Source organism: Schistocerca nitens, chromosome 2, assembly GCF_023898315.1.
Source record: "Schistocerca nitens isolate TAMUIC-IGC-003100 chromosome 2, iqSchNite1.1, whole genome shotgun sequence".
In the NCBI taxonomy this organism is placed as follows: Eukaryota; Metazoa; Arthropoda; class Insecta; order Orthoptera; family Acrididae; genus Schistocerca; species Schistocerca nitens.
In genome coordinates this window covers 288,271,435-288,296,797 of record NC_064615.1, presented here as the reverse complement: position 1 = coordinate 288,296,797, position 25,363 = coordinate 288,271,435, and the positions used below count along the sequence as shown (strand labels likewise).

At 44.6% G+C, this 25,363-nt stretch overlaps 1 protein-coding gene across 1 annotated transcript; it reads right to left on the bottom strand.

Moving 5' to 3' along the window:
• Positions 1-1,621: 1,621 nt before the first annotated feature.
• Positions 1,622-20,770, bottom strand: LOC126234988 (collagen alpha-1(III) chain-like). Its single transcript, XM_049943725.1, has 3 exons — positions 20,763-20,770; positions 3,885-8,293; positions 1,622-1,665 (listed from the first exon to the last, which is right to left on the bottom strand). The coding sequence occupies exons 1-3, from the start codon at positions 20,768-20,770 to the stop codon at positions 1,622-1,624; spliced, it is 4,461 nt and encodes a 1,486-aa protein (XP_049799682.1).
• Positions 20,771-25,363: the final 4,593 nt, after the last annotated feature.

The window sequence follows — 25,363 nt, the reverse complement described above, 5'->3', positions numbered from 1 at the left end:
GGTACTCTTGACACCGTAGACTGCGTCTTTAACAGCTCTGCATAAGGTCAATAGTTCAGTCATGGCCCCTCAACGAGCGACTGGCCAGTGTCACAGATCTCCAGTCGCACGTGGAGATTGGGTGATGGTACCTACTGCACTCGCATAGGTTGATGGAAATTCGGCACTTCACCAGGTACTGTCAACTATAGGCCTCAGAAGGCCTGTTGGTAGAAGTAGTCTCACCAGCAAAGGGGAGGTGGCAACAGCCCACAGCAGCAATGTGTCTCAGCTGGTTGCTGTGCATGGTATTTGGGAAGGAAATCGGACACATTGTTCAGAGAGGAACCATCCCAGCACTGGGCGTAATTGCCTTAGGGAATGCGTAGAAAATTCAAACTGGGACGACATAAGATGTGGACCATGTATCTCTGAGAGAGAATAGTGTGCCACCCACACAATCACCTGCCTCTCTAAGCATAGTAAATCTGCGCAACGTTTTCCTTCTGCTGGAGTCCTCAGTGCACACTACATTAAAAATATGCGAACTAGTACAAAAAATAGTTAACGATTCGGCAGAGACAGTTAAGTGTAGGTGAAGCGATATAGTTGGACTGTACTATAGTCAAGCTGTTACTGTGCCTGAATTTAGTGGTTACTTACTGCCTACCGTAGAGGATAGACTGGTAGCGTCCATGTTACAACGTTAGTCTTCGAATAATACAAAACACGTGGAAACGCAGGGATAGGGATTAAACTACCTAAAAGTTCGGTATATGTGTTGGCTAGAAAATTAAAATTTACTTCACTGAAGGCTCCTGGTAGATGATTTGGATGACTGTGCTGGAGAGGGAGTGATGGTGGGCACGTGAGGCTACAGTTGAGCTTTAACCAGGCCCCTGTGATAAGAACCTGGTGCCATATACAGTGAAGAGTGCTCACCATAAGATAATGTGAAATAAGAAATATGGATACTGTGTATAGTCCTGTTTATTGCTCAAACATGTGAACTTCACTCTACACACTGAATATGTAATAAAAATACTAAAAGTGCGCAATGCTTTAGTGTCGAACACACGATAATTCCCTGCAATACCTTGGCATAGAGGGAAGAAACGGGAAAGGAAATGCCAATATCGTACAGTTTCCTATATGTAGGTAAACTCACTGATTGCTAAAGTAAATCACAGGTTAAAGGAAAGACTCAGGACAGTACATAGGACTTGAACACTTACTTAAGCACATGTTCAGTTCACTGAGTACGTGCATTAATTCAGATTTCCTCTTAGTCATATACACAAATCCGGCACATGCCTACCAGCATTACTCAGTCAGATGCAGACAATTGCTGGAGTGGTAGTTAAGTTAGTTTGGTGCCAGTATCTGTGATAAATTCTGAGATCGTTTAGTGTCGTCTGCTGGAAGTGCAGATAAAGCGAATGTTAGCTATCTGGAGCTCAAAGATGACACTTTCATATCTGCTCTTTCCAAAACTTTTGCTGGTTCTGCCAGTACCAGATTCCCCGCTAGCCAATCACTGTGAGCTTTCAGAGTTGTTAGTCACAAAAATTAACGAATCTACTGTGAGTAAACAGTAATACGTTTGTTTTAGAATGGGACAGAAAGCAGAAATTCTCTCCCACTAAATGATAGTAGCTGCACGTAGGCACTCGTGAGTTTTCATCCCTGTCAAAAAAGATAAATTCGCTAAGACATCCTGGTCTTGCTGACCACCTTAGTCCAGCAGATCTCTCTCTCTCTCTCTCTCTCTCTCTCTCTCTCTCTCTCTCTCTCTCGCCGCTGTCTCGGAACGATAAGTTTGACACACTGCATCCTGCTGTGGCACGCTCTGGGGTACCATGAACATCCCAAAGAGCGACTGTGACCCAGTGCGTACCTGCCAGCTGTTCTATCCTTTATGAAAAGAAGTTTTACGGCCTGTTTGCTATTCTGCCTCTATAGCACTAGCATTCTCAGGCATCCAATGCGCTTAACTCACAGAAAAATTAAATTACAGAAATCTAATGTATTGCTCTTAGTTACTTTGATACGTTTATACTTAAGTTCTAATTTCAATTTATTTGGTAGTGTAATGTGAATAATGGGTTAGTTATCAGGTTACAGAGCAGTTTCGGAAAAACTGTCCCATAAAAATGTCAAGAGATGTCTGCAGGTATTGGGCTATGGGTGGGATTGCCGTTACCCACGGAGACGTTGAGTTGGATTTTCCATCCAGAATAGAAGTATCAGGGTAGACAAAGATTGATAGGACGGGTCCCTGACCATTCATACGTTTCTCTAAAGCACGGTTGACACTAGAGTGAATGGAAGCGAACGCCAGAGAATACATGTAGCAGATTATTCGCTGGTGTTCACTACCACTCTCTTGCATCTGCGAAAAGCGTTTACAGTGGAAAGAACGGGGACAATACGAGAGCCAACATACCTATTAACGCTGCGTTTTTGTTTCTTGGCGCTAGTAATAACCGGCAGGTAGGATACAACAGTAATATAGACAGATCCACAATACTACACTTTGATAGAGGATTATTTTTCAGAGCAACAGAACTGTTTCTGACGATGTAGGAAAGGGAAAAATTGAGGTTTCTTAATTTTTACATAAGTGTAAAATGCGTGGCATTATTGCACTTAACACAAAATTCCACATCTAGCTTTTCTGAGCATTATTCTGAAGTGCCCCTTTCAACTGACACTTCTCGCTGATCTCTTATTACGGACAATTGAAGGGGAAATTTTGAAACCCTCCTTCAATAATACGGCCAACATAATCTGAAGAAAAGCAGCTAGCATTTACAATCATTAAAATTAACAGCTGAGGTCATTTTCGTTAGTGATGGTTCAGCATTTCAATAGCTGCTACATATGTTACTGAGGTATTTACTGACCTAAAATACTAGGAATATTACAATAAAATAACTAATGAAATGCGAGATATACACAAGTCTCGTCACACAGGCTACGTAATAGAATGTGCCAAATCAGTGGTCATCAAATCTTTGTGCTTAAGGGCAAGTACTGACACTAGACCGTCACCTCGGACTGCATAGGAAAGGGGTATGTATGTATTGTATGTATGTGCTCAAAGAGCAATTAAGTTTTCGCCAAACCATGGTTGTTGATAGCTTACTACTTACACATTTTGAATCTACGAACTACGAGGTATGGCACAAAATATACTGGAATAACATGCACTTTTCTGAAGGCTTACATAGTAATAAATTTTCCGTGCGTATACCAGCGTTATCGCACAAGGACATCATGTCCATTTTTCTGATTACTTCACATATTTTCTAGTCATTCTCACCCCCCCCCCCCCCCCCCAACCCGTATCTGAAGTAATACAAAGCGACTGCAGTAGACAGATTCCCGATTTCTGTATCGGGCCTAAATAAGAGACGGTTATAAATAATACTCAATTCCTTCCACATTGTCACATAGGGGTATAATGTGATAGCTTTCAGCATAATAGGGTTTACAAGTGAGTTATATCTGTCTTAAGCGTGGTTTTCAATAGACCTTATTGGGGTGAAAACATGGGCCACTTTCCACTGCGAGTTGTGGAGCAAGATTTACCGATCGGACGCGATGTCGGCATTAGTGATCCACAAAGGAGAGTATCAAACTGAATTAAACAACAAACTACATTTGGAAGCAACTTCGTTCAAACATTAATATTGTAAAAAATTATTACTCTCCATGCAAGTGAGGTAAAAAAATACAAAAAATCATTTACCTTACATCAGATGACCCAAACAAAAGTTTTACTAACAATGAAACAAGTTGCTTCTGTCACTCACTGACAATAGTAACGTATATTAGAACTAGTCTAACGACTTCTTGGCAGGAATCAGTGCTGTTCAGGGCAAAAACTAAGCAATGGCCACTTTTCCCGTCGTGGCCACTTTTCCCGTCGTGGCCACTTTTCCCGTCGTGGCCACTTTTCCCGTCGTGGCCACTTTTCCCGTCGTGGCCACTTTTCCCGTCGTGGCCACTTTTCCCGTCGTGGCCACTTTTCCCGTCGTGGCCACTTTTCCCGTCGTGGCCACTTTTCCCGTCGTGGCCACTTTTCCCGTCGTGGCCACTTTTCCCGTCGTGGCCACTTTTCCCGTCGTGGCCACTTTTCCCGTCGTGGCCACTTTTCCCGTCGTGGCCACTTTTCCCGTCGTGGCCACTTTTCCCGTCGTGGCCACTTTTCCCGTCGTGGCCACTTTTCCCGTCGTGGCCACTTTTCCCGTCGTGGCCACTTTTCCCGTCGTGGCCACTTTTCCCGTCGTGGCCACTTTTCCCGTCGTGGCCACTTTTCCCGTCGTGGCCACTTTTCCCGTCGTGGCCACTTTTCCCGTCGTGGCCACTTTTCCCGTCGTGGCCACTTTTCCCGTCGTGGCCACTTTTCCCGTCGTGGCCACTTTTCCCGTCGTGGCCACTTTTCCCGTCGTGGCCACTTTTCCCGTCGTGGCCACTTTTCCCGTCGTGGCCACTTTTCCCGTCGTGGCCACTTTTCCCGTCGTGGCCACTTTTCCCGTCGTGGCCACTTTTCCCGTCGTGGCCACTTTTCCCGTCGTGGCCACTTTTCCCGTCGTGGCCACTTTTCCCGTCGTGGCCACTTTTCCCGTCGTGGCCACTTTTCCCGTCGTGGCCACTTTTCCCGTCGTGGCCACTTTTCCCGTCGTGGCCACTTTTCCCGTCGTGGCCACTTTTCCCGTCGTGGCCACTTTTCCCGTCGTGGCCACTTTTCCCGTCGTGGCCACTTTTCCCGTCGTGGCCACTTTTCCCGTCGTGGCCACTTTTCCCGTCGTGGCCACTTTTCCCGTCGTGGCCACTTTTCCCGTCGTGGCCACTTTTCCCGTCGTGGCCACTTTTCCCGTCGTGGCCACTTTTCCCGTCGTGGCCACTTTTCCCGTCGTGGCCACTTTTCCCGTCGTGGCCACTTTTCCCGTCGTGGCCACTTTTCCCGTCGTGGCCACTTTTCCCGTCGTGGCCACTTTTCCCGTCGTGGCCACTTTTCCCGTCGTGGCCACTTTTCCCGTCGTGGCCACTTTTCCCGTCGTGGCCACTTTTCCCGTCGTGGCCACTTTTCCCGTCGTGGCCACTTTTCCCGTCGTGGCCACTTTTCCCGTCGTGGCCACTTTTCCCGTCGTGGCCACTTTTCCCGTCGTGGCCACTTTTCCCGTCGTGGCCACTTTTCCCGTCGTGGCCACTTTTCCCGTCGTGGCCACTTTTCCCGTCGTGGCCACTTTTCCCGTCGTGGCCACTTTTCCCGTCGTGGCCACTTTTCCCGTCGTGGCCACTTTTCCCGTCGTGGCCACTTTTCCCGTCGTGGCCACTTTTCCCGTCGTGGCCACTTTTCCCGTCGTGGCCACTTTTCCCGTCGTGGCCACTTTTCCCGTCGTGGCCACTTTTCCCGTCGTGGCCACTTTTCCCGTCGTGGCCACTTTTCCCGTCGTGGCCACTTTTCCCGTCGTGGCCACTTTTCCCGTCGTGGCCACTTTTCCCGTCGTGGCCACTTTTCCCGTCGTGGCCACTTTTCCCGTCGTGGCCACTTTTCCCGTCGTGGCCACTTTTCCCGTCGTGGCCACTTTTCCCGTCGTGGCCACTTTTCCCGTCGTGGCCACTTTTCCCGTCGTGGCCACTTTTCCCGTCGTGGCCACTTTTCCCGTCGTGGCCACTTTTCCCGTCGTGGCCACTTTTCCCGTCGTGGCCACTTTTCCCGTCGTGGCCACTTTTCCCGTCGTGGCCACTTTTCCCGTCGTGGCCACTTTTCCCGTCGTGGCCACTTTTCCCGTCGTGGCCACTTTTCCCGTCGTGGCCACTTTTCCCGTCGTGGCCACTTTTCCCGTCGTGGCCACTTTTCCCGTCGTGGCCACTTTTCCCGTCGTGGCCACTTTTCCCGTCGTGGCCACTTTTCCCGTCGTGGCCACTTTTCCCGTCGTGGCCACTTTTCCCGTCGTGGCCACTTTTCCCGTCGTGGCCACTTTTCCCGTCGTGGCCACTTTTCCCGTCGTGGCCACTTTTCCCGTCGTGGCCACTTTTCCCGTCGTGGCCACTTTTCCCGTCGTGGCCACTTTTCCCGTCGTGGCCACTTTTCCCGTCGTGGCCACTTTTCCCGTCGTGGCCACTTTTCCCGTCGTGGCCACTTTTCCCGTCGTGGCCACTTTTCCCGTCGTGGCCACTTTTCCCGTCGTGGCCACTTTTCCCGTCGTGGCCACTTTTCCCGTCGTGGCCACTTTTCCCGTCGTGGCCACTTTTCCCGTCGTGGCCACTTTTCCCGTCGTGGCCACTTTTCCCGTCGTGGCCACTTTTCCCGTCGTGGCCACTTTTCCCGTCGTGGCCACTTTTCCCGTCGTGGCCACTTTTCCCGTCGTGGCCACTTTTCCCGTCGTGGCCACTTTTCCCGTCGTGGCCACTTTTCCCGTCGTGGCCACTTTTCCCGTCGTGGCCACTTTTCCCGTCGTGGCCACTTTTCCCGTCGTGGCCACTTTTCCCGTCGTGGCCACTTTTCCCGTCGTGGCCACTTTTCCCGTCGTGGCCACTTTTCCCGTCGTGGCCACTTTTCCCGTCGTGGCCACTTTTCCCGTCGTGGCCACTTTTCCCGTCGTGGCCACTTTTCCCGTCGTGGCCACTTTTCCCGTCGTGGCCACTTTTCCCGTCGTGGCCACTTTTCCCGTCGTGGCCACTTTTCCCGTCGTGGCCACTTTTCCCGTCGTGGCCACTTTTCCCGTCGTGGCCACTTTTCCCGTCGTGGCCACTTTTCCCGTCGTGGCCACTTTTCCCGTCGTGGCCACTTTTCCCGTCGTGGCCACTTTTCCCGTCGTGGCCACTTTTCCCGTCGTGGCCACTTTTCCCGTCGTGGCCACTTTTCCCGTCGTGGCCACTTTTCCCGTCGTGGCCACTTTTCCCGTCGTGGCCACTTTTCCCGTCGTGGCCACTTTTCCCGTCGTGGCCACTTTTCCCGTCGTGGCCACTTTTCCCGTCGTGGCCACTTTTCCCGTCGTGGCCACTTTTCCCGTCGTGGCCACTTTTCCCGTCGTGGCCACTTTTCCCGTCGTGGCCACTTTTCCCGTCGTGGCCACTTTTCCCGTCGTGGCCACTTTTCCCGTCGTGGCCACTTTTCCCGTCGTGGCCACTTTTCCCGTCGTGGCCACTTTTCCCGTCGTGGCCACTTTTCCCGTCGTGGCCACTTTTCCCGTCGTGGCCACTTTTCCCGTCGTGGCCACTTTTCCCGTCGTGGCCACTTTTCCCGTCGTGGCCACTTTTCCCGTCGTGGCCACTTTTCCCGTCGTGGCCACTTTTCCCGTCGTGGCCACTTTTCCCGTCGTGGCCACTTTTCCCGTCGTGGCCACTTTTCCCGTCGTGGCCACTTTTCCCGTCGTGGCCACTTTTCCCGTCGTGGCCACTTTTCCCGTCGTGGCCACTTTTCCCGTCGTGGCCACTTTTCCCGTCGTGGCCACTTTTCCCGTCGTGGCCACTTTTCCCGTCGTGGCCACTTTTCCCGTCGTGGCCACTTTTCCCGTCGTGGCCACTTTTCCCGTCGTGGCCACTTTTCCCGTCGTGGCCACTTTTCCCGTCGTGGCCACTTTTCCCGTCGTGGCCACTTTTCCCGTCGTGGCCACTTTTCCCGTCGTGGCCACTTTTCCCGTCGTGGCCACTTTTCCCGTCGTGGCCACTTTTCCCGTCGTGGCCACTTTTCCCGTCGTGGCCACTTTTCCCGTCGTGGCCACTTTTCCCGTCGTGGCCACTTTTCCCGTCGTGGCCACTTTTCCCGTCGTGGCCACTTTTCCCGTCGTGGCCACTTTTCCCGTCGTGGCCACTTTTCCCGTCGTGGCCACTTTTCCCGTCGTGGCCACTTTTCCCGTCGTGGCCACTTTTCCCGTCGTGGCCACTTTTCCCGTCGTGGCCACTTTTCCCGTCGTGGCCACTTTTCCCGTCGTGGCCACTTTTCCCGTCGTGGCCACTTTTCCCGTCGTGGCCACTTTTCCCGTCGTGGCCACTTTTCCCGTCGTGGCCACTTTTCCCGTCGTGGCCACTTTTCCCGTCGTGGCCACTTTTCCCGTCGTGGCCACTTTTCCCGTCGTGGCCACTTTTCCCGTCGTGGCCACTTTTCCCGTCGTGGCCACTTTTCCCGTCGTGGCCACTTTTCCCGTCGTGGCCACTTTTCCCGTCGTGGCCACTTTTCCCGTCGTGGCCACTTTTCCCGTCGTGGCCACTTTTCCCGTCGTGGCCACTTTTCCCGTCGTGGCCACTTTTCCCGTCGTGGCCACTTTTCCCGTCGTGGCCACTTTTCCCGTCGTGGCCACTTTTCCCGTCGTGGCCACTTTTCCCGTCCGGGGGTGAGGGGGGGGAGGAAGGGAGCGTTGTAACAGCCGTCGCGCCTGCCCCCCCCCCCCCCCCCCCGCCATGTTATTCAGAATGTACATTCAACAAGCTGTGGAGGGATCTGAGATACACAGAGAGGGTACACACTGCAATTTTATTAGAGAGTGTGGGGTATTTGTAAGAGTATTTGAACGTATGGTGTAGCAATTTGAGAAGATGTAATAAGATGAAATAAACGACAGTAAAAAAAAGGGTAACTGAATTTTGTCATGGTAAAAAGAGGCGATTGCGACGATACCTAAAGGTCAATGCGCGAGTGTTGTAGCTCTTCCTAACAGCATCCAATACGAGCAAACCAGTTGCTACTACGCCTGACATTTCTTGTACCTTAGATACTTTGGCTACACACTGCTCTGTTTAAAAAGAATACCCTGGTGTAGTCATAGTGAGTAGCTGTGCACGTCTTTCATGCCCCACAGCCAATTCACTGCAAATAATAACCTGTAACTTTGATTCTGTACACAAACAGCCTATGCGTTTACAAGAACAGCGAGTTAATAAGATATACAGAAATGCAAAATGAAAGGTAAATGAATAATTTAATAAAATTGGTTCTATTCTAACGTCTGCACTTGATGTAGACGGCAGATAATTATTTTGACTAATGTTTATTCAAGAAAAGACATTTCAAATAAATGGCAAGTGGTCCTATGCGAATCAATTAAAACAGACAGAAACCACCCTTATTAAATGCAGTAAAGTTGCGTTGAGATCATTACAAGAATGGTAGAAAACTCCCCAAACTAAGTACTCATCAAAGTCTCGCGAAAACTAAGTCCATTTCGTGATCACAATACACGAAAGATTCACCAGCTTAAAATAGTTCAGAGTTCAACTTGATGATTCACAAATTAACACATGTGATGTGAAGAGTAGTAAGTTATACCCTGTCTATTCTCAGGTCTGTAAATCAAGAGGGAAAAGTTAGTCCTGCTTTGGAACACATTCAGGCCTCTCGAAATATGAAGTCCCTTCAAAAGTTAAAATATCGTAGTGGCTGTTCCCCACCCAGAAACAATCACCTATATGACTGAATCACGCAAAATAATCCTGATAGTGAATCTTCAGGTTTTCGCGGCGCAAAGACTGCTCCAATAAGTTTCGGGAATGCAGCCGCATAAATTCTGCTTCTTCTTCTAATATTTCGGCTGTATACCTTTCAGCCATCTTCAGAGAGATGGCTGAAAGGTATACAGCCGAAATATTAGAAGAAACAGAATTTATGCGGCTGCATTCCCGAAACTTATTTGAGTAATCCTGATAGGTCTGCCTTCATCCAGGACTCGCCACAAAGTCTCTAGAATCGCTCCCTTGAGCACGTCACTTGAAAATTCCCAGTCTGTCTCTGCTTTTCCACTGACTGAAGTCTGTACCCACCAAAACTATGCTGTCGTTAAGCTCTACAGACATGATTTGATTCAATGTAATGATGAACCTCCTTACCCACTCCGATTTGATTCAAGCAGACCACTCACCTGTCTAAACCAATGCATTACAACAATATTTAAATAAATGAATGTCATAAACATTCAGTTACACTCAGGTCATTTACAATAAATATAAGTAATAGTTCAAATAAATAAGCCAGCATCATCGTACAAGTGTGCTTACGATTAATGACAACAGATTGCTCTTAAATACTATTTAAACAATTATTTATGCCTTCCTAACAGAAGCGTCGTTTGGTTCTTTTTCCAATTGTGGTGTCTGCTAACACATGTGACTGATCACTTTTAACTTAGCACAGCTTTTTAGTAGCACTTGCGCCGACCTGAGTGGCCGAGCGGTATTAGGCGCTTCAGTCTGGAACCGCGCGACCGCTACGGTCGCACGTTCGAATCCTGCCTCGACCATGGATATGTGTGATGTCCTTAGGTTAGTTAGGTTTAAGTAGTTCTAAGTTCTAGGGGACTGATGACCTCAGATGTTAAGTCCCATAGTGCTCAGAGCCACTTGCACCATTTTGTAGTAGCACTTGCAATCAAAATTTCAACAAAGTTACTGGAAAAATAGTAAACTGTTTATTAAATAACTATACGAGTAAGATAATATGTGAGGTATTTATGCTATATACATTAGCTGTGTAAATGTGGAGAATACAATGATCTGACAAATTTGTGTAATAAAAAAGATGTAAAAGACCGAATCAATCAACGAATAAAATAGATATACGTACCTTTCAGAGGCGACAGCTAAAGTGCATTGCTTTCATCTGAGATACCGTTTGTTGAAATCGCATGAAGCTATTAAATTTCCTTAATTCAGAGATTCATCGTGTAAATATTTCTCTGTGAAATATTAACTTCTGTCAATTTAAAGATATTCAAACACAGTTATGCCATTGGATGTGTCTCATTTTTCTGCGATCACATATGTACTCAAGTTTGCATTAATATCTGACTGTGAATTATTATAGGCTCTCAAAGAGCTGTAAGAAGGCATGGTAGTTTGTCTCAAGGGCCTCCTAAGCGATCGATGCATCATTCAAGCGGGATTTTCCCCATTTATGGTGAAGGATTTGTGACCACCGCTGGGCTCGCCAGCAATCGTCGCTGCCTCTGGACCGGCTGCAGCTCTTTGACGGCCCTGGGGTTGTCCACCAGCGCTCAGACGTAAAAGCAAATTCGCCTCTTACGAATACTGAGCGGCCGATTAGATAGCCTTAATACACGTAATCTTACATGATCCTGAGGGAATTAGATTAGGAAGTGAGATACCAAAAGTAGTAGACAAGTTCTGCCATTTGAGTAGCAAAATAGAAGATGATGACACGAGTAGAGAGGACACAAAGTGCAGACTGACAATAGCAGGAAAATCGTTTCTGAAGGAGAGAAATTTTTTAACATCGAATACAAATTTATTAGGGAATCTTCTCTACAGGTATTTATCTGTAGTGTGGCCTTGTACGGAAGCGAAACTTAGGTGAAAAACGGTTCAGGCAAGAGAGGATTAGAAGCTTTTGATATGTGTTACTATGGAAAAATGTTAATTACTAGGTGGGTAGATGGAATAACGAATGACGAGGTTGTGAATATAATTTAGGAAATATTTAGGGTACAACTTCACTAAAAGAAGGGACTGGTCTCTGGAACACATTTTGAGTCATCAAGGAATCGTCATTTCAGTGTGGAGTCAAGTGTGTGGGTTATAGTTGTTGGGGAGACCAAGGCTCAAATAGGGTTGGCACATTCAAACGGATTTACACAGAGATGATTTACACTGGAGGGACCAGTGTGGAAACTGTATCAAATACCGCTGAAAACAACAACAACAACAACAACAACAACAGTTCTTAATGTAGTCTGACTTTTCTCCATGTGTTTCCTTTGCATGAGACTGTCATCTCCCTCCCCCTTAGTTCAGATCCCAAATGGAAAGGTAAAGTATTGTGTGTTACACTTGTAACGTTAGTAGGGTGACAAGGAAAAAACGAGTCCAGAAGGTGGTGACATCAATATCAGTACTTTATTTTCCGTTATCATATTATAGCAGAGACAGTTGTGCATGTTGTATATCTCTGGAGAAGCACAAGCACTTCCTAATCTCGAAGGTCATTCCAGAAAGCACATGTGAAGGGAAGGGAGGGGAGGGGAGGGGAGATTGCTCCTGCTCCCTCTGTACTCATGCACTTTACAAGAAGCATCCCCTCCCCAAGTGTTTTGCTTTGCAGGGAAATGTAGTGAAATATCGGATAAGTCGTAAAATTTGTCAACTGTGTTTTGCATTGTACCACACAAATAGCTGTCTCACTGCTACAATCGTCCTGAGTTCATTGGTTGTACCATGGGTGAGTAGTTATAGCTGTTACCAGTAGATGGCTCTACTGTAGAAAACACAACATGGTCGTAAATTAATTTTTTCCCACAGTTAAGATATTACAATATTCTGAAATGTATGCAAAACATGCCGGCAGTGCAAAAAGTGCATTATTTACACCTAGTAACCAGGATATAGTTGAGTTTAATACATGAAAACAAGCTGTAAGACACAAATCAATTAATGTGATGTCACACTATCGAGAAAATACATCTTCAGTGTAAAAGAAAGAGCGAGTTAATTTCCACATAAACATGTACAATAGCACAGTGACCAAAATACTAAAGTATATGCTAGATTTCAACACCTAACAGGTGTAGCAACAACAGACAGTATTCCGACAGCAAAACAGTGTTGAATGCAGGAGAAACAATGCTTTTATTGACGCATTTCGCCAGTCTAGCGAATCAACAGAAATATGTTTTTATATACCAAAATTTTCTGATAATGACCCAGAATTACGAAATGTGTCAACAAAAGCCTTGTTTCCCCTGCATTCAAGACTGTTCTTCCTTCGAAATACTAAATCTGGTAATAGTAGTTTTGTGTGTCTGAATGGTCTAGTGCATGTCTTTCAACTGGATGCTATTTGAATCACTAGTGTGTCCCTGACCTATCACAATTACCAACTTGGGAAAAGAAACCTACTGTTTAACGTGGAATCCGAACCATGTGTCGTTTCTCGCGAATTTTCGTGACATTGAGGGGTGACTATTAAGTGAAAAGGACTACACTATCAGTGATCCGAAAAGGATGCAACCCTGCGACCTTCCAGTTTCCATACACACTCTGTACTGGTAGACCACCCAGCTCACCACCGTTTCTGCTCAAGCCCCACTGGTCTTATGAGTTATTATGACTGATTACTTAACTGCCATTAAACGCATCCCCTGTAGCTGACCAGCTCATAGGTCCCATCAGTGCCACTAGATGTCACCCCAAACGCCAATTAAAAGTCGAATAGATAACAATGCACATATTACACACCAGTCACTACATAGGAGCAAATTATATACGCAAACCTTCCTCATGAATCACCCTATCTGTTAATGAAAACGTTATCAGAACCCTACAATAGCTGCTGAGATTAGCCTTCACATACAGTCATAAAGTACAGGGGGAGCCAGGGACTTCTATTTATAATTTGTATAGAAGTAGATGACTCAATATAAGCGGTTGAATATTGAACATTTAAAGTAAAATGTTGTACTCTTTTAAAGCAGTAATTTGACAGAAGTCTTTATAAAAAAATTAAGCGATTAAGCACTTCATTTTACTGGAATGGGATGCTAGAAGTATCCAGTAGTGCGGATGGAAGAAGGGAAATTATTGTGGAAATGACATGACGTGGATGAGCTGCGGAGGAGGAGCCTGAGCGTTGGAAACGGAGGGCGGAAAGTGGGGGAAGGGATGGAGGATTCTGTTAAAGCTTAAAGGGTGTTTAGATATCCGGATAGATTTAGCAGTCAATACGCAGAGGTTACTACATATCGCCAGGGTAGGATGTGGGGAATGTATAGGTGCAACATCGGAAGGATGTAATGATACGAACGTGGCAGAATATGAGAGTTAATAATCAGGAACGAAATGATCGGGTGGCTTGTGTAAATTTTACGGGAAGCGTAGGAAATCTGAGTGTTCGATATGGCAGAGGGGAGACAGGAAATTAATAAGCTCATACTGCATGCTTGTGGAGAAAGGTAGCCACATAGAGAAGGCTAGGCAGAATGCGTGATGTTTCAGGATCCTGAGAGAATGGTAGAATTTTGGTGGAGCGAAGACACTGGCGTAAGAGAGGATTGGTCGTATTAAGGCTTTTTGGGTAAGTTGTATGCTGGCGAGATGCATTTCCCATGTTTGCGCGGTTTGCAGTTTTAGTCTACCGTGGACATTTTTTTTTTTTAACACTTTGTAAATCCGATTACTGTGTTGGCTTACAGAAGAGAAGTAGTATCAGATATTTTAGGGTGTAACTATTCTAATAGGACGATTATAGATGCCCTTTTTGTGAAAGGGTTGATTTTAAGGAACCACTGGGTACATTTTGAGATGAGGTGGAAGGAATCTTGGGGATTTCTAGAGGGCGGGGTACAGGGTCAGAAAGGCGATATCGACATCCATGAGGCGCACAGCAAGAGACGCTTTAGACATTTTGGCAATGCAGACAATGTACGAGAGTGGAGGAACCGCGACCGCCTTGAAGTAGTCTTCTCGGGAGATGGAAAATGAAGGGATTTAAATCGTTAAAGGGATCTAATCAACTATCCAGACGCTCTGTAACCATAATGGCCCAGAGCATCACAGAGAAACGTCCGATATATTAAACGTCTTTATCCAAAACTGTTTCACAGAGGAAGTAGTTCCTCCTTTAAATTATAAGTAGTTCCTTTTTTAAATTACTGCATGAACAACAAAATGACAGATACCGAAATAAGCGACTAAGTTTCATAAAAGCAACTCAAATCGCTCAACAGAGGAAAGGCTACTGTACTTGATAGGATACCACTTCGAATCTTCAGAGAATTTGCGAAACAGCTTGCCCCTGTTCTACCAGCAGTGTGCCATAGGTTGCAAGCCGTCACTTGCTTTAATCGTAAATATACACTCCTGGAAATTGAAATAAGAACACCGTGAATTCATTGTCCCAGGAAGGGGAAACTTTATTGACACATTCCTGGGGTCAGATACATCACATGATCACACTGACAGAACCACAGGCACGTAGACACAGGCAACAGAGCATGCACAATGTCGGCACTAGTACAGTGTATATCCACCTTTCGCAGCAATGCAGGCTGCTATTCTCCCATGGAGACGATCGTAGAGATGCTGGATGTAGTCCTGTGGAACGGCTTGCCATGCCATTTCCACCTGGCGCCTCAGTTGGACCAGCGTTCGTGCTGGACGTGCAGACCGCGTGAGACGACGCTTCATCCAGTCCCAAACATGCTCAATGGGGGACAGATCCGGAGATCTTGCTGGCCAGGGTAGTTGACTTACACCTTCTAGAGCACGTTGGGTGGCACGGGATACATGCGGACGTGCATTGTCCTGTTGGGACAGCAAGTTCCCTTGCCGGTCTAGGAATGGTAGAACCATGGGTTCGATGACGGTTTGGATGTACCGTGCACTATTCAGTGTCCCCTCGACGATCACCAGTGGTGTACGGCCAGTGTAGGAGATCGCTCCCCACACCATGATGCCGGGTGTTGGCGTGTGTGCCTCGGTCGTATGCAGTCCTGATTGTGGCGCTCACCTGCACGGCGCCAAACACGCATACGACCATCATTGGCACCAAGGCAGAAGCGACTCTCATCGCTGAAGACGACACGTCTCCATTCGTCCCTCCATTCACGCCTGTCGCGACACCACTGGAGGCGGGCTGCACGATGTTGGGGCGTGAGCGGAAGACGGCCTAACGGTGTGCGGGACCGTAGCCCAGCTTCATGGAGACGGTTGCGAATGGTCCTCGCCGATACCCCAGGAGCAACAGTGTCCCTAATTTGCTGGGAAGTGGCGGTGCGGTCCCCTACGGCACTGCGTAGGATCCTACGGTCTTGGCGTGCATCCGTGCGTCGCTGCGGTCCGGTCCCAGGTCGACGGGCACGTGCACCTTCCGCCGACCACTGGCGACAACATCGATGTACTGTGGAGACCTCACGCCCCACGTGTTGAGCAATTCGGCGGTACGTCCACCCGGCCTCCCGCATGCCCACTATACGCCCTCGCTCAAAGTCCGTCAACTGCACATACGGTTCACGTCCACGCTGTCGCGGCATGCTACCAGTGTTAAAGACTGCGATGGAGCTCCGTATGCCACGGCAAACTGGCTGACACTGACTGCGGCGGTGCACAAATGCTGCGCAGCTAGCGCCATTCGACGGCCAACACCGCGGTTCCTGGTGTGTCCGCTGTGCCGTGCGTGTGATCATTGCTTGTACAGCCCTCTCGCAGTGTCCGGAGCAAGTATGGTGGGTCTGACACACCGGTGTCAATGTGTTCTTTTTTCCATTTCCAGGAGTGTATATCTGAGCGGTGCTAAATGTTATTACCTTTACATAAAGAAAAGTGTTATCTTGTCAATAACCTTCAGATCGTGTGCTACCACCTTAACTTTCTATATAGGAAATTAGTGAGTTTACTTGTGGCAGTTTCGTTGCCTAAGCATTTGATCGCTTTCAGAACCCAAATTAATTAATGTAATAAGATTGGACGTTGAATTGCTGGTGTACCATCATAAAATAAAAACAGTGAATAGTTGAAGGAGTATGAATAAGAATTGTGGCGTATTTAAGTTTAGAAAATAGCGACAAGTTTTATTAATCTTTTTATAATTACAATGAGCTGATAAATATTGCATGAAAAATGACAAACATAACTCAGAAACGGGATTATGTTTTATTGGCAAAGCATACATCGGGGTGGAAGCTGTACAAATTCTCTCCTGAATTAATCCTTTTACAACGCAATTTGACTTTGTTTATATGAATCCACTGTGAGGCCCAATTCTATTGAAATGGAATCAACTACGGCCAAGTATACCGGGAACTACAGTTCTCCTGACAACAGCGACCCGTAAATGTCATTTAAATACGCTACGCCGATGCAGCAGTACTTTACCTTTTCACCTTGGTTCAGGAGGCAGCAGAGAACGGGGCGCTGTTGGCGAGGAGCGGCGCTCAGCGGCAGCTGTAGTGTTCTGACGCGTCCAGGAAAATCTGCAAACTGCACCGTCTGGCGTTCTGATTATCAGAACGTGGGAAACTTCCCTATCAGAGCCTTGAAATCCCTGCAGATTTCAGTGTGTGGCGCACCAGTTCACCGATCTGGCCAAACCAATTTGGCTCACCGGCACAAGGGTGCATTGTGAATTGTCAAACGTCATATCGCCGGCGCAGGACAAATAAGTTCACCCTCGTTACACACCATATGTCTGAGATGATATGCTTTTCCATTGCCGGTACAGTTGGAAACTGCCATTGACACTTAGTCCATCATAAGACACAGACAAGTCTCACCCACTACGGAAAGGCGTGAAGTTCTCCACCAGGAGAGGACCAGAAGATGAAGAAGGCAAAGAATCACAATCACTTTCCACTTCAGTAAGGGAGCCTAATCAGAAAAAAACGAAACCAATCGAACTGTCCTCTACTACTTAAATTTCCCTCTTCACTGTTCTGTTGGCCTCCTAGTCAATCCAGACACAGCAACGAGGTTCCCGTGCTGGGGGGAGGAGCCAATTAGCGACTCCAAATCGCTCTTGTCTGAAAAAAGGAGATTTTAGACTAGGGAGACGTCGTTATCACGGTGAGCATGGCAATGTTTTTGGCAAAAATATCTACCTAAGGCAGGAACATAGCCCCTCATTGAAGGAGAGATCTTATCTTTCCCGGTCAACTATTTCCAATTTCTGTAAGAAGTCTGTTAAGCTTCCCACACAGTCGTGTCCATCAAACATGTTTTTGCCACTTGCTAGAAGAACCTGGCGACTTCCTGGCATCAGGGGAGTTACAGCCTTGCCTCCACTAACCACAAGCAACGGCCACTTTGTCCATATCGTCCCAGCTTTTAACATGACAATGGGTAGAGTTTAATGACCTTTCCAATGTTTGCACAAAGGCTCAGTTTACAGCAGTCTCTCTTAAATGGCTTCATCTACCCACTTTCTGCCAATTGGTCATGAAACACACATACCAAATGTAGTACTGGGGAACACCAAGATCACTATCTAAAATATGAACATTAATCTCATTGAGTGTTGTTAAAATGAAAGAGTGGCATGCCACCTCTCAAGATCTCTAGAAGAGGGAAGCATTCCTAATGATTGGAAAAAAGAACAGGCCATTATTCCCGTTTTAAAGAAGGATCGTCGAACAGATGCACAAAGCTGTAGGCCTATATTTCTGAATTCAGCCTGTTGTAGAATTTTGCAACATCTTTTATGCTCACATATTATGATATTTCTGGAGACTGAAAATTTTCTCTCTAGGAATCAACATGGGCTCCAAATCGTGTGAAACACAGCTTGCTCTATTCGTTCATGAGACCCAGAAACCAGTAGATATAGCCACACAGGTAGATGTTATGTTCCTTGACTTCTGTAAGGCGTTTGAAACAGTTCCACACTGCTCTCTGATCAACAAAATACGAGCGTACGGAATATCAGACTAATTGTCTGATTGGCGTTCAGAGTTTCTAGCAAAGAGAACGCAACATGTCATTCTGAATGGAGAGAAGTCTTCAGACATAAAAGTAACTTCGGGTGTGCCCCAAGGGAGTGTCATAAGACCATTACTTTTCACAATACACAGAAATAGGCAAGTAGATAATATCGGAAATGTCCACGACGTTTTTTTGCGGAAGATGCTATTGTGTACAGAGAAGTCGAAAGACTAGAAAATTGTAGAGAGATGCAGGAAGAACTGCAGACGATCGATGCTTGGTGCAAAGGAAGTGGCAGTTGACCCTCAATACAAGCAAATGTAGTGTATTGCGTACACATAGACAGAAGGACGCTCTATTGTGTGATTAATTGATTGCATGACTATCACTGGAAGCGGTTACTTCCATAATGTCTCTAGAAATATGCAGACAGAGTGATTTAAAGTGTAATGACCACATAAAATTTATCGCGAGTAAGGCACATGCCTCACTGAGATTCATCGAAAGAATCCTCGACCAATACTCGAATATTGTTCGTGAATCTGGGATCTACACCAGGTACAATTAATAGAGGAAATAGATTAGATCTAAAGAAGAGTAGCATGTTTCGTTACATGTCATTTAGTAAGCGGGAAAACTTCATGGAGAAGGTAAGTCTACTCCAGTGGCTGTCACGGTAAGAGTTGAGGTCTGAATCACGATATGGTCTAATGCTAAAATTTATAGAGTGTACTTCCTGGAAGAATCAACAATTATATTGCTTCCTCCTACATACACCTAGCTAAAACATCATGAAGGTAAAATTAGAGATTCGAGGCCATAGGTAGGCGATCGTTCTCACCGCAAACCATACGCGACTGGAGCAGGAAAAGTGGTAAATGACACTGGTACACTCTGAAACGTGATTTATGGAGAATACATGTAAATGCATATATAGAATTAGTGTTGATCATGGTTACACAGGATGAGCGCTGGAAAGAAATATACATTAAAATATACATAATTTATTGGATATACATACAACTGGAGGGTTGGAAGGGTCCACAGTGCCATACATGGTCAAATAATTTCTCAAGGTCAAGGGACACAAGGACGGCGCAATTTCGATTGCTGAATTCGTGGAATAGGAAGTGGGTAAGGAACCGTAGCAGCTCATCAGTAGAAGTGTTAGAGCGGAAGGCACACTGGTTGACAGAGAGGGGAAGACGCTGGTTTAGATGTGTGTTGGGAGACGATGGATTCTAAAAAGATGCTGAATATTTAGGTAGACTGATGAGTCTGTAGGAGGATTAGTCACTGTTAGGTTTGTTGGGTTCAACGATAAGTAGAATACGGGAGGTTTTCCACTGTTCGGTACAGCAGCCTCTGTAAAGAATCACCCTATAAGTTTGGCAAGGTTTTCTAGGAAGGAACGTAGTCATTCTAGGTGCATATAGGTAACACAGTCGGGAGCAGGAACAGTGTTTGGTTTCTTCTGTAGTGTTCGGATGATATCTTGTGCTGCGATTCGAGTGTTAAGACACGTTTTAGTAGCCTATGTACTGGAAATTTGGTGTAAGAAGTGGGACAGAGGCGATGGTTCGTTCACGGACAGTGAGTAATAGGGAGCCATCATATTGAGGGTCATCGCCAGGGATTGCGAACATATCTCAGGGGTATGGTGCAAACTGGTTGTATTTACCTTGGCTGTAAGGAAATGGATGATTATTTCGCAGTATTGGCTAGCAGGAAGTACGATTCTTTCCAGTGAGCCGAGCGTCACCACCCTCTTGTACCCCTAAGTAAATTTATTAATTTTGAAGTAAGTTTTAATTTGGGTGGCTGTTCACATTTTCACAATATTTGACACTCGTAGAATCTGAATGAACAGTTTTCATAATACTCATGTTTTACTATCCTTCTTCTATGTTACAAGTTGTAGGCTCATAGACCATTCTGAAATGTAACTTTTTTATATTGGTCTGGAGGACACTTGGCTTCTTTTTGTTAAATAATGTGAACACTGATGGACTTTCTAGTGTTGAATAGATAAATTTTCAGTCATTTCACTTCACAATCCAAATTAACATCAACCACGATGCTAACACAACACACATAGCTTGTACTCCATTCTCGCACTTCAAACTCTTACTACGAACTGTCCAAAGACAAAGGTTTACCTCTGACAACATGTAGCAAAGAAAATACTATCACATATAGATCTATTTGTGCAAAATCATCTTTGAGACGTACGTTTGAAAAGTAAAGTACAAGTAATTGCTTATCATACATCGTAGCAATTACAATAAGCCCTCATATATGTTGACATTTATACATTTTCATATCCTGTGCAGTAGTGGATTTCTGGGTTTTGAGTCTGCAACTTGGAAATCGGTCATTTCATATGATCCAAGATCTATTAGTACATTTACCTCACCATAATCAGTTTTATTGTAACTATCTTTTAATCGGGCAAGTAGGTTAGAAAATTTAAAAAGGGAAATGGATAGGTTAAAGTTAGATATAGTGGGAATTAGTGAAGTTCGATGGCAGGAGGAACAAGACTTTTGTTCAGGTGAATACAGGGTTATAAATACAGAATCAAATACGGGTAATGCAGGAGTAGGTATAATAATGAATAAAAAAAAGGAATGCGGGTAAGCTACTACAAACAGCATAGTGAACGCATTATTGTGGCCAAGATAGATACGAAGCCCACGCCTACCACAGTAGTACAAGTTTATATGCCAACTACCTCCGCAGATGACGAAGATATTAATGAAATGTACGATAAGATAAAAGAAATTATTGAGATAGTGAAGGGAGACGAAAATTTAATAGTCATGGGTGACTCGACAGTACGAAAAGGAAGAGAAGGAAACGTAGTAGGGAATATGCAATGGGAGTAAGGAACGAAAGAGGAAGCCGCCTGGTAGAATTTTGCACAGAGCATAACTTAATCATAGCTAACACTTGGTTTAAGAATCATGAAAGGAGGTTGTATACATGGAAGAAGCCTGGAGATACTGGGAGATATCAGATGGATTATCTAATGGTAAGACACAGATTTAGGAACCAGGTTTTAAATGTAAGACATTTCCAGGGGCAGATGTGGACTCTGACCACAGTCTATTGGCTATGAACTGTAGATTAAAACTGAAGGAACTGCAAAAACGTGGTAAATTGAGAAGATGGGACCTGGATACACTGAAAGAACCAGAGGTTGTAGAGAGCTTCAGGGAGAGCATTAGGGAACGATTGAAAAAATTGGGGAACAAAATACAGTAGAATGGGTAGCTTTGAGAGGTGAAATAGTGAAGGTAGCAGAGGATCAAGTAAGTAAATGACGAGGGCTAATAGAAATCCTTGGGTAACAGAAGAGATATTGAATTTAATTGATGAAAGGAGAAAATACAAAAATGCAGTAAATGAAGCAGGGAAAAAAGAATACAAATGTCTCAAAAATGAGATCGACAGGAACTGCAAAATAGCTAAGCAATGATGGCTAGAGGACAAATGTAAGGATGTAGAGGCGTAAATCACTAGGGGTAAGATAGATACTGCCTACAGGAAAATTAAAGAGACCTTTGGAGAAAAGAGAACCACTTGTATGAATATCATGAGCTCAGATGGAAATCCAGTAATAAGCAAAGAAAGGAAAGCAGAAAGGTGGAAGGAGTATATAGAGGGTCTATACAAGGGTGATGTTCCTGAGGACAATATTATAAAAATGGAAGAGAATGTAGATGAAGATGAAATAGGAGACATGATACTGCGGGAAGAGATTGAAAGAGCACTGAAAGACGTAAGTCGAAACAAGGCCCCGGGAGTAGACAACGTCCCATTGGAACTAATGACAGCCTTGGGAGAGCCAGGCCTAACAAAACTCTACCATCTAGTGAGCAAGATGTATGACACAGGCGAAATACCCTCAGACTTCAAGAAGAATATAATAATTCCAATCCCAAAGAAAGCAGGTGTTGACAGATGTGAAAATTACCGCACTATCAGTTTAATAAGCACGGCTGCAAAATACTAATACGAATTCCTTACAGACGAATGGAAAAACTGGTAGTAACCGACCTCATGGAAGATCAGTTTAGATTCCGTAGACATGTTGGAACACGTGAGGCAATACTGACCCTACGACTTATCTTAGAAAATAGATTAAGGAGAGGCAAACCTACCTTTCTAGCATTTGTACACTTAGATAAAGCTTTTGACAATGTTGACTGGAATACTCTCTTTCAAATTCTGAAGGTGGCAGGGGTAAAATACAGGGAGCGAAAGGCTATTTACAATTTGTACAGAAACCAGATGGCAGTTATAAGAGTCGAGGGGCATGAAAGGGAAGCAGTGGTTGGGAAGGAAGTGAGACAGGGTTGTAGCCTCTCCCCGATGTTATTCAATCTGTATATTGAGCAAGCAGTAAAGGAAACAGAAGAAAAAATCGGAGTAGGAATTAAAATCCATGGAGAAGAAATAAAAACTTTGAGGTTCGCCGACGACATTGTAATTCTGTCAGAGACAGCAAAGGACCTGGAAGAGCAGCTGAACGGAATGGACAGTGTCTTGAAAGGAGGATATAAGATGAACATCAACACAAGCAAAACGAGGATAATAGAATGTAGTCAAATTAAATCGGGTGATGCTGCGGGAATTATCTTAGGAAATGAGAGGCTTAAATTAGTAAATGACTTTTGCTATTTGGGGAGCAAAATAACAGATGATGGTCGAAGTAGACAGGATATAAAATGTAGACTGGCAATGGCAAGGAAAGCGGTTCTGAAGAAGAGAAATTTGTTAACATTGAGTATAGAATTAAGTGTCAGGAAGTCGTTTCTGAAAGTATTTGTATGGAGTATAGCCATGTGTGGAAGTGAAACGTGGACGATAAATAGTTTGGACAAGAAGAGAATAAAAGCTTTCGAAATGTGGTGCTACAGAAGAATACTGAAGATTAGATGGGTAGATCACATAACTAATGAGGAGATATTGAATAGAATTGGAGAGAAGAGAAATTTGTGGCACTACTTGACTAGAAGAAGGGATCAGTTGGTAGGGCATATTCTGAGGCATCAACGGATCACCAATTTAGTATTGGAGGGCAGCGTGAAGGGTAAAAATCGTAGAGGGAGACCAAGAGATGAATACACTAAACAGATTCAGAAGGATGTAGGTTGCAGTAGATACTGGGAGATGAAGAAGCTTGCACAGGATAGAGCAGCATAGAGAGCTGCATCAAACCAGTCTCTGGACTGAAGACCACAACATCAACCCTCCATCCCCCTCACCCAAAAAGAAATGAAAGGATAAAATGCGAGAAAAATTTTGATAAAAAATTATAGAACTGGTTATGCCAACTAGATTTGGAGTATAACAAATCAATATTCATACGTTCTTCATTTCATGATATACAACTTTTTTGATTACCTAGTATCATTACTTCATTCAAATGAGGAGAGGAGGGACATTTCGCTTTATAAAGTTCTTTTCTCACTAATTTTCGAAACAGTTACGAAGTGTGACCTTTTACCTATTCTGTAGTTCTCAAATTCTCACCAAATATCGTATAACACGTACGGGATATGCAAAATATGGTACACATAACAAAAATATATACTTATAATTCTGTCCTTTGTCTTACTTTCATTAATTTTATCGTAGTGGCATGACAGTAGAACCTGTACTTATGAGAATATCTAAGAGTTTTGAGAAACCTAAAAAATAGTATGGTCAACTTGCTGTAACTAACTATTACACAAAATCATTTTCTTTGTGCTCCTTTACATATCAACAATTACAAATCTGTCTTGAATTACTGAAATATTATTGATTGGTAATACAATATGACCAAAAGAAAACGTCTTAGTCCACATGGAGCTATCTGGAGGGCTTTAAAGGAAATATAGTAAAATACTTAAGATCACAGAACAAAATTAATGTACTTAGGAACTCACATCTTTTGTTTAGAACACAAATGACGTGTGGTTGCAACAATATTTTATAACATCTTTTATATTTTTTACTAATATATATATGTCCTTCATAATACCTTACATTACCACCAGGTATGTCACCTTGGAAAATAGTGTTCGTCAGATTTTAAGCCCACATCAGAATTTCTTTATTTATGTATTTATTTATTTTTTGTTATCCAGCAACTGTAATCCAATTCTATCTCCATCTCACTTTCACATGGTTTAACAAAATAAATGTGCCTACTCAACACTTACATTCATACCACGCAACAGAACTTGTGCTGCGTTTAGTGTAAGATCAGTGTCCAGTGGGAAACTCAGCCAGGCAAGTACTAAAGATGTTAAAAAAGTTCAAGATACTCACAAAAGTAAAGTGAAAAATAATGTTAGTATATTTCATCAAAATATTGGGGGATTCAAGAATAAAATTGATGAGCTTCTGCTTTGTTTAGAAGATATAGAAACTGAGAATGTAATAGATGTACTATGCCTGTCTGAGCATCACATTGTCACTGATATGCAAAAGGTCAGCATCAATGGGTACAAATTAGCTGCACATGTAAGTAGAGATAATATGATGAGAGGAGGAGTTGCCATATATGTCAAAAGCTTCCACAGTGTAAAAAATTTAGAAGCTAAAAAATTTTGTGTAGAGCAACATATGGAAGCATGTGCCACTGAACTACAACTAAATGATGGCACTTTCATAATTATAACAGTGTATAGGTCCCCCTCAGGGAATTTCCACCTATTTCTAGAAAACGTGGATGCTTTGTTGAGCTATCTGTCAGGCAAGGGGAAGCAAATTATCATTTGTGGGAATTTCAATGTTGATTCCCTGAAAGAGTGTAATAGGAAGAATGACCTTGTAGTATTACTCAGTTCTTTCAATTTGAGCTCCGTCATTGATTTTCCTACTCAGATAACGAAGAACAGCAGGACATTGATAGATAACTTTTTTATAGGCCAAGATAAGTTTAAGGATATAAATGCTTATCCTGTTGAGAATGGTCTTTCAGATCATGGTGCACAGCTAGTTACAGTACATGACA